Source organism: Bacillus rossius, chromosome 1 (genome assembly GCF_032445375.1).
Source record: "Bacillus rossius redtenbacheri isolate Brsri chromosome 1, Brsri_v3, whole genome shotgun sequence".
Taxonomy (NCBI): Eukaryota; Metazoa; Arthropoda; class Insecta; order Phasmatodea; family Bacillidae; genus Bacillus; species Bacillus rossius.
The window spans coordinates 4,801,312-4,812,158 of NC_086330.1; the positions used below are offsets into that span (position 1 = coordinate 4,801,312).

The window sequence follows — 10,847 nt, forward strand, 5'->3', positions numbered from 1 at the left end:
AAGTGGGTTGTCTGTAAAGTCGGTTCACGGACGATAATTTCACGTGATAACGTCATAAGAAAACATTGATGAAAAAATTGCACACTTTTTAATTTTCAAATACTATTTACAGTTTTTGCAAATTTTAATTTAAATATGTTTGTTTAAATATAATCACGAACAATTAGTTAAAAAGCCCGCCTTAACGTGTTTGATATTATAGAAGATTTTCTCGCGCGGTGGTTGGCCGGTTCTTGCACGCTCAGTTCAGGCGGAACGTGACAATGAGTCATGCTTTTTCGTGCGTGCAGCCGGCGTTCATTGATTTATAAGACGTTATCACGTCAAATAATATAGTTATTTCGCAGAAAATAATATTATGTTTCTGAAATACCTGAGGTAATTCAGTTTCCTTGTTGTTCCTTTATAAAGGTTTTAAAATTTTGCTACCAATACTAAATTCACTAATTCACAATTCCAACTAGAGTGGAAAAATAATATGTCCCTATCGCGCCAATTCAGCCGTTTGTAAAGGTGTTTCAGTTTAATTTACATCCTTAAATGAATAATGGTTGACGATACAAAAAAAAATACTTAAATTATTCGTTTAGCTCTAATTGGAGCATTGATCAAAAGATAAAAAAAAATTTGCATTGTATCAAAAACTTTTAAAAACAACAATAAATATAAGTTTTTTCTCTACAAATACATCATGAAAAATCTTTCAGAAATTCAAATAATTTGCGTTCTGTCAAGAAATTAAATTTGAATTATGGTAGGTATCTTCGTAATTTTATACACTCTATCAATAACAAATAAAAATGTGAATATTAGTTTTTTTAACACGCTTTTCTTAAGCTCTTAATCACATAACTAGTAATATTTTCAAAAATACGTAAAAAATAAGTAGAATTCATGAAACAGATAATTTTCTAAAACATTTATAGAATAACTTCTTATTAGGTTTTTCGTACGAGATTCTAGCTTTTCTGATGGTTACCGATATCTACATTTTTGTAAGCATATTGATAAATAAATATATTTTAACAATAATAAAATATAACATTAATAAAATTTTGTATTAGCAGATTTTTTTTCAGAATAAAGGTGAGAAATTTTTATTTGTGTTAGAACTAAAGTAATACTTTATAAATTTGTCAATTTAATTTTCTCAGATAACTTGTTAAGTATTAATCGCTATAAAAATTATTTATCAATGAAAGATTCAAATATCGTTTATTCACATCCAAACAACAAATCAATTTTAATAAATTAACTAAACAAATATTTTTTTTTTCAGTGCTATATTCATGCAAGAAAACTATAAAGGATTCAGAAGAAGAAAAAACCTAATTTTAAAACAAGTTAAATGTAAAATAACATTATTGAAACAACCCATAAAACGATTAATTTGAAAATCAAACAAAAAGAATAATTCACAAATACTGAAGAGATAAAAAATATATAGCTATACTAAAATAATACGTATTCTGAAGCTGGTTTTAAATTTAGTCGTACGTGTTCGAATTTTAATGTTCAGCTACATACTAGCCCGTCTACGTACGCTAGGTGTAGATGTTACTGGCGTAGATGAGCTCGGTGTTTCAACTGGGCCATAGACCATGTACCAGGCGCTGCTCTGTTCGCGCTAGGTGGGGAGAAACATAAGACTGTAAGGGGGGGAGGGGGGCTAAGTGGACGTCGACACCTTGGCTCCGAGGTCAACAGACGCTCTCTGGAGATCCCGGGTTCGATCCCCGCCTAGAGTCTCATCCACAGGACTCCCCATCTCTTGCCTACTAACTGCCAGTACAGTCACTGGTATGCGCATTCCCACTTCCAATTCTTTTCTTTTTGACGTGGTAACGTCTTATAAATCGATGAACGCCGGCTGCACGCACGAAAAAATTGTCACGTTCCGCCTGAGCCGAGCGTGCAAGAACCGGGGCCAACCACCGTGCGAGATAATCTTATATAATATCAAACAGGTTAAAGGCGGGCCTTTTTAAACTAATTGTTCGTGATTATATTTAAAACAAATTATTTAATTTAAATTTGAAAAAACTGTAAATAATATTTGAAAACTTAACAAGTATGTCATTTTTCATCAATGTTTTCTTATGACGTTATAACGTAAAATTATTGTCCGTAAACTGACTTTACAAACAAACAACCCCCCTCCCCTTTTTTTTTTCATTTCCAATGAGTCAATTCTCTCAAATGTCTCTTTCTGAAAAGGTTGACACGAAATAAACATTTGATATCTTTCCAACTGTGTGACAGAATTATGACTAAAGCAAATGCAAATATGTTGCCCGGAACTCAATAAGCGCTGTGGCGGTATGCATCGAACTGCTTTACAGGAGTTTGTAGGCTCAAGACGTTCCCAGTGATGGTGTTTACATATTTACATCCGTACTTACAATCCGAGCCACTTATAAGCAGGTGCGTGTAACTTCTAATAGTATTTTAATTTATAGCTCATTATAATTGCTTCAAAATAAAGATGTTCGCCTTTTTTTACGACTTGACAATCTGTATCACATTATTCAGGGGTGCCCACAAGGGGGGGGTAACGACGCAGACTGCGTCATTAAAATTTCAGGGAGGTGGGAGTGGTTAAAAGACGAGAAAAATGTATATATTATTTACATAATTATAGCTTCTAATGTGAAAATATGTTTCTGGTGCTTTGATAATTGAAAGGGACCTTGTAAATCAAATTGGCAACCCCGCACTTTCCTCAACAAAAGCAGTTTGGCATCTGTCGGTTCAGGATGGAAATATTACCTGATATAACCAAAATTATTATTATTAGAAAATCAGTTTTTATTAATGCAAAATGTGATAAAATATAATACTAAAAAAGTATAATATTATAAAATAATTGAGTAAATCATTGAGAAAATGGCATAAAAAATTTCGGGGGGGGGGGCGGATCATTAGGTTAGGGGGGGGTGAGTCATAGTGTTTGGGGGGGTGGGCACCTCTGCGTTATTTACTTACTTTCATGCCTTGATTTATATGGGTTGTGGTGGCTAAGTAGAATGATGGAATTTCAAGGGAAACTGGGGGAAAAAATGTTAATTTTTTTACATTCATTACATTTCGCTATTTTAAAAAGGCAGCCATGGTGTTTTTTATCTGCTGAACCATTACAGGTAAATAAGCTGCAGTGAAGGAAAACCACTACGCAGCTCAATGAGAGATGGCGCAGTTGTAAAATTTTGGATACAGTTTCCAATCCGAAATTTTTAAACAATTTAAAAATAGTTATTTATTTTAAATTATTAACAATGTACGTACAGTCAATTAAATGAAAAATAAATGTAAGCTGTTGGATCTGTAAATAAAAGTAATACCTAATGAACAATGTTTAAACTATAATAATATTAATAATAATTTGAATTCCTCTTCCGGATTTAAATGTCTATACTCGTTTAGTTAAAAACTGGATTTCACCTAATTTCCTTTGTCACGCGTACATTTATTATTATTTATAATACATTATATATAATACATTATATATAATACACTATATATATAATACATTATATATATAATACATTATATATATAATACATTATATATATAATACATTATATATATCCAATGTTACAGTTGAGCAGAAATGGCTCACTTCACAAGAGCTTACATCAGAGATACCAAGGGAATCGTGTCGTTAACGAAACAATAGTTTCTGTCTCCTCACGAGAAGACCATTCACTTTGAATGACGTCTAAGGTCCAGGGAATTCCTGTTATGAGTTAAATGTTTAAAAATAATGCTTGCATTCGCACACTTATTTCTTAACAGTAACTGCAGAAGCCAAATGCTGGGAAACAATTCTCAAGCTGTGATAGCTAAGATAAGTAAACATGCGTTAGCGCTCAAAGAAACAATAGACAATGCGTACTTATCTTTAAAAATTGTTTGAGAATAAATCTATGCAATTGTGATGATAAACTTTTTATTTTTTATCTTTATCGAATCTAGATGGTAGGCTTCTTTTTTTTTGGCCAGATTCTCTAACGACTTATTGGCCTCTGTTGTCTCTCGGTCTCGAATATGGATTCAACAAGGCGTAGCCTCTACCCAGGAGCCAGGAAGAAGTTATCTTCACTGCGAGGTTATTAAGCTAAAAAAATCATAGAAACGCAAGTTGCAGATTTTCGTGAAGGAATCGACCATTGCGTATACAAAGAAACGATCCTGTGTTTTTTTTTTTCCCCTCGGGTATTATCAAAGTTCCTGGACCGTAACTCGAACTCAGCACTTCCGTAGTGCGAGGCCAGTATCTGACCTTCGTGCCACCATTGAGTATATATATTATATATATATATATATATATATATATATATAATTATATATATAATTATATATATATATCTTGTGTGCGTGTGTATGTCACTGAACTCCTCCTAGACAGCTGGACCGATTTTGATGAAATTTTTTGTGTGAGTTTACGGGGATTCGAGGATGGTTTAGATTCACAATTGGATATTTTATCTCATTTCTGAGTTAAGAAAAAACTAAAAAAAACACGCTTTAAAAGCAAAAAAACTAAGAATTATTGATAATTAGCCTCCATGGCAACGGGCTTTTGCATTTTTGTTGCCTTCTGCGTAAACATGGGAAAGGTTTTTGGTAACGGCAGTGGCGTGCCCAAGAGGAAGGGTATGTATAATGAGAAGATACAAAATGTCCAGCGTAGAATTACTTACCGCCATATGTACATTTGGGCAGGACAATGTCTGTCGGGTCCGCTAGAAAGATATATAGAGATATGTATGTAGAAAGATATATAGAGATAGAGATATAAATAGAAAGATAGAGAGAGTTATAGAGATATACATAAGAGATAGAGAATTAGAGAGATAAAGAGAGATGCTTAGTATACGTTTAAAAAATTGATTGAGGCATTGCAACGCATGCCGGGCATTATCTAGTATATTATATATATTCAATGGTGCCACCGAGATTCTTATGTTTAGGGAGACAGGTAAATAACTATCAAAGTTTTTTATTAAAATTTTATTAATTAATTTTTTTATTAATTTTTAAAAATTTTCCGACATCCTAGCATAAAAATGAAGAATTTTCAAGAAAGTAGTGGTAACGTTATATTGCAAGATGGCGGATTGTTTTTTAGTTAACATATTAATAATTAAATTTTTATTAATTTCAAAATTTTTACAAATTTCCTAGCATAAAAATTACAAATTTTGAAGATAGCGTTGGTAACGTTAAATTGCAAGATGGCGGATTGTTTTTAGTTAAAATATTAATAAATAATTTTGTATTAATTTTTTTAATTTTCCAGATTTACTAATAAAAAATACGGATTTTCATAATGGAGGCCATAACGATAATTAAAACGGTTATGTAACAATTAAAATGGTGGCCATAGCATCCTAATTGTCGAGGTCATGACCTCAGCGGCTTAAGAGCGGCCTTTTCGCCGGGGAATTGAAGACACTTTGGGGAATTTTCAAGCCATTGGCATTTTTGAGAACTAAAAAGGGAAATTTTCCCTCAAAACGGAAATAACTCCCTCGAAATATGGAATGTTTTATTATTATTATTTTAATTTTTTTAGTTTTTTGGTATAATTTTTTTCCCCAGAAAACTGGAAATTATGGCGGAGTTTGGTGGATTTTGGACAAATTTTGAGTAATTTTTTGGCAATGTTTGACAAATTTTTAAGCTGAATGCCAAGATGGCCAACAACAAAACGAGGGGCGGACATGGTTGGTGGAATGTGGAGCTTGAAAATATGAGAAGAAAAGTCAAAGGACTAAGAAAGAGGATGAAAGCGCAAAGAGATCCATTCTCAAGAATGGAGCTGCTAAATGAATACCGCCAGAAAAGGAGAACATATACCAAAGCTGTTAAGCTAGCAAAGAGACGCTCTTGGGAACAGCTTGTTAGTGAAAAAGGAAATCAAGATCCATGGGGCTTGGTGTATAAAATGTGTGCTGGAAAGATAAAAAGTCCAATAGAGTTACCAGGACTTATAATCAATGGAGTACAAACTGCCAGTATACAGGAAAACCTGGAAATTATTGTCAACGGGCTACTGCCCGATGATAATCCACTACAAGATACTTTTGAACAAGATAGGAAAAGAAGAATGGCAGAAGATCTACCAGACACATTGGATACACCCCAATTCACAATGGAAGAGCTGAAGTGGATTGTCAAGCATTTAAAGCCCAAAAAAGCTCCTGGTCATGATCAAATCACGACAGAAATTATATGGCGAGTATTCGACAGACTGAAAATAGTTCTGCTTGAACTTTACAATAATGCGCTGGCAAGTGGAATCTTTCCAAAGGAATGGAAAAGAGGGATCTTGAAAATATTATATAAAGGGAATGGGAAAGATCCTGGAGAGTTGAGCTCCTACAGACCGCTAACCATGCTCCCAATTCTGGGCAAAGTGTACGAGAAGTTATTGTATAACAGACTCAATGATTTCCTGATTACCGTCCACGGTATCAGTGATCACCAGTATGGTTTTCGAAAAGGAAAAAGCACGGAACTTGCAATACTGGATGTGATAAAGGAAGTTAACAGCAGTGACACACAGTACGTACTTGCTGTCACAATTGATATCGCTGGTGCGTTTGATAATGCTTGGTGGCCCCAGATTTTGTGGCGACTTAAAGAGCTTGGATGTCCGAAGAATATCTATAAGGCAATAAAGGCTTTCTTCGCTGACCGTACTTGTCAATGTGCCATTGGAGACAACAGCAAGGAAAAGGTGCTAACAAAGGGGTGTCCCCAGGGATCGGTTCTTGGACCGCTACTATAGAACATCCTCTTTGATGAAATTTTAAGCACAGAATTGCCGGAGGGATGTAGCATCTATGGATATGCAGATGATGGATTGCTACTGATACCAGGCAACTCAAGAAGGATTATAGAAGAGAGGGCAGAAGAGGCACTAAATATTGTAAGTACATGGACAAGCAATTGTAAACTCAAAATCGCACCACAGAAAATGGAGGCCATCATGTTGAAAGGATCACTAAGCACGGCAAGACCACCAGTCGTCAGATATCAGGGCAGACCAGTCAAAGCAGTTTCGGCGCTGAAATACCTTGGTGTTCATATCGATACCCGTGGACGGTATACAACCCACATCAAAAAGACAAGTGACAAGGCCATTTTGCTTTTTCACAAATTGTGTGCAGTAGCACCTGCCAACTGGGGCCTTATATTTGAAACGTTAAGAACGATCTATGCTGGAGTCTTCTTGGGAGTAGTCTGTTACGCTGCAGCTACTTGGTATTATGAAGCGGAACTTGCACACAGAAAAAGGGTACTAGAAGGAGCACAACGAGCAGCCCTTCTAACTATGACCAAGGCATACCGTACCACTTCTACGGAAGCGCTGCAAGTTGTTGCAGGAATAATACCAATTGATCTTAAGGTAAAAGAGAGAGGACAACTGGCTCTGCTAGCTGCAAGAGGAACAGTAACATCAGAAGATAAGTGGATAGCTAGACAGCTAACGCTTGATGAATGGCAGCTACGATGGGATCGCTCCAGCAAAGGTCGCTTCACATATGTCTTCTTCCCTGATGTCAGAGAAAGACTGAAAAAGAAATGGATAACACCAGACCATTACACTGTGCAGTATCTCACTGGACACGGGAACTTCAAGGCAAAGCTCTGGGAAAGGATTTTGGTTCCCAGTAACCAATGTGTCACGTGTGAGGTACAAGATACTGCAGCTCATATTATTTATGAGTGCAGAAAGATCGATGACATCAGGGAGAAGTATGGAAGAATGGCAGAAGAACTGTCACTAAGGCTCGAGGATATGGCAGGAATGCTACAGTGCGAAAAAGGTTATGAAGTATGGAACAACTACATACACGAGGTAAGCAAACGACTAGAGCACTTTGATAAATGGATGGAAGAAGAAGGTGCTCTAAATAACCAAGATGGACAGTAAATCAAAATGGCCATGCACATGGAGGCCTATGTGTTTCGTACGCGAAGGCAGAGAAATCAACTCCATAGAAAAGATCATACGGGACCAAACAAGGAAAGCAACGCATGACTACAATAAACAGATAGCCACTCTAGATGAGAGTGTGCCCCAGGAGAAAGAGCTCATAACACATCTAAAGATACAAAAGGACATTGCAGAATATGCAAGTGGATCAGTACCTTCTATTCAGCTAGAGGAGGAATTACCTGAGGTACATTCTCATGTTGGAGCTGGACAAGATCCTACCATGATCTACTCGAAGTTCGAGTATGATATGAGATTGGCTAGACTGGATGAACCGAAAATCCAACAGGCAGCAATAGCTGTGTTGGTGCGCAGTATGGATGGAGGGAGGATGATCAACTTTCCCAATATGGAAATAGTGGACAGACATCTTCTCGCAAGGAACAACATCCCCTTGGATTTGGACGAGCTGAGATCCCTGCTGCGCACCAACTTTGAAAGGCTCGGAATAACCATCGATTTCGAGGAAATCAAGAAGCAAGCTGCTATGACCTATGGTCGTTTCGTGTTCGATCATACTAGACCATTTTATGAGTATAAATTGGTCAAAAGACAATAAAGCATGCAGCAGACAAGCTTACAACAAACACGAGTACGGATGTGACCAAAACACCCGAAGAGAGACAAAGAAACAGAAGAAGAAGAACAGAGGAGAAGGAGATTTTAAGATTGGACACCATTTTAAATCAATTTTAGATCAAAACGAAAATTTTGGATATTTTAAAAGACGACTTGAGATATTTTATGGGATGCTCATCAAGATCCAGAGGATTTTTAACATCTCAGACCAAAATTTTACGAATGGACAAAAATTTTAAGGATTTGACAAAAGAAGAAAGAACAAGAACGAACAAGGAAGGGAACAAGATAGCAGGTGACGGAGTGGGCTGGAGAGACAGCAAGAAGGAAAGGAGTGGCAAAGGACAGCAGTCAAAGAAGGAACAGACAGAAAACCCAGAAAGGCGGTGGGATTGGTGCCCTTGCATGTTCGTTGCCCCGGGTACTGGCAACCGTCCCGGAGCAATGGCATGCAAGAGATCCCACGCGGAGTGACTGTAGAGTTTTTAACATCAGCCGTCGTGTTTTTAATATCGCATGGATGCAAATTGACAATGGATTTTATTATAATACTGACAAAGCTATATTCTGGCTGCAGGCACGGCGGCTTAAACAGAATGGATAAGTTGTTTCTGGTTGAGGCAAATGAATGGTGCTAAACCATTCAAAACCATGGCATATGAACATCTGAGGCCAAACATCCTGATGCCATTAAGACCAGGTGACATCAGGATGAAAGAAGAAAAGTTAGTGCTCCTGGAATACCCTAACGGGTTCAGTCCTAGGAGGTGGAGGTGGTGAGGCTAGGCCGGGCTTCGGCCCGAAACAACTTGTGACGTCATCTAGATGTAGCTTCCAAGGCACCAGACACCCAGAACCCAGTCCCGGACATACTTTTATATACTACTCAAATATTTAACTGAAATTTCTCTGTTGTCATTACTTACAAGTCAATGACCATTTGGTTGTAAATATAGATGCATTGGCTGTAAGGGTATAGCCCATAATACTTATACGATTACTCATAAAAATTATTAATATTAAAATTTTATTCTGGGTTTTTGATTACAATTTTACTGACTTACAGTCAGATTGCTGATTTTATTCACCTTTTACGGCTATTTATATGTGCCAGGAATTTTTAAAGAAGTTCTTTAAGGTCTGGTGGGCTTTACATATTAATTTTCTCCCCAGTTTCTGCTTCTCTTGTATTCCCTCCGCCTCCACCCTTACTCACAAGTCACCAACCCTCATTGTACACTTCACGAACGTTTATTTCATATGTTAAGGCCCGTTACTCTCATCTCAAATATAAAGGTCATGTAACATACGAGAACATTGCAGAGGAAATGACTTAAGGGCTCCGACTACCCGGGCACACACATGGTGCGCAGAGCTTCAGGAAAAACAACGCGATTTCAAAACTACTCAAGATATCCGAGTAGGGTCTGATTACGAAAAGCATTTAAGAGTTCGCTGAGGGCCGAAAAATACTTTTGATTTTGGATTAAGTTTTTAAACTGTATTTTTAGAAGAGTTAAAACTGCTAAAACGCATGTTTTCAGAGTAATTTTTAGGCGTAAACAAAAACAGTACAGATTTTTAAAAGCACCTAAGGGACTTTCATTACACCTTTATCTTCATTTTTCGGCCATATAATGTTACGGTCACCGCTCAGATCTCACAGTTATCCTGTGACGACGAGAAGACTGCGCGCCAGTCCAGAGGAGACACCGCGCTAGAAGCACCAGCGAACGTCGCGCTTATCATCCCGCCTCACTGACACACATTCACACCTGACGAGGCGGGTCCCTTAAGTGGCAGTTTTAATGCCTCATTCAATACTGGCGGGTCACCTTGGACACGAACAGAGAGTCTAGCAGTTTACCATCTTTGCTTTTCTCATCCGCCTCGGTAATAACGATAAGAGCAATCGTCGTTATTAAGAGCACTTCAAGCATGCAAGAAACAATGTGTCGCTAGATTAACAAACTATATCGGGAGGCTACGTGCCCTAAGTACTATCTGATGAACTTCACGAGTACTCGAACTAGCGAAGACGAAGAAATCGGCGCGACAGTAATCAACAGAATTAACACGGTGAACGAGCACTGATAAAATAATTACTTTTTCAAAAGGAAACAGCAAAGTTTCTTAGAATCTTCACAAAGGTCCATTTGCATTCCACGTGATATGTTCCTGAATACTTGAAAAAGAGTGCTGGAGGCACTAACGCAAGTCTAGCACATGGGCAAAAGCGTGGGCTAACCATGGGTAAAGC

At 37.2% G+C, this 10,847-nt stretch overlaps 1 protein-coding gene across 1 annotated transcript in view; it reads right to left on the minus strand.

The window, feature by feature from the left end:
- The window catches only part of LOC134528616 (uncharacterized), a 61,247-nt gene extending 51,023 nt beyond the window's left edge, over positions 1-10,224 (minus strand). The window contains exon 1 of the mRNA XM_063362368.1: positions 10,199-10,224. Coding sequence (XP_063218438.1) covers positions 10,199-10,210 — 12 coding nt within the window. The 5' untranslated portion in view covers positions 10,211-10,224. The remainder of the gene's footprint in view (positions 1-10,198) is intronic.
- Between the last annotated feature and the right edge of the window lie 623 nt (positions 10,225-10,847).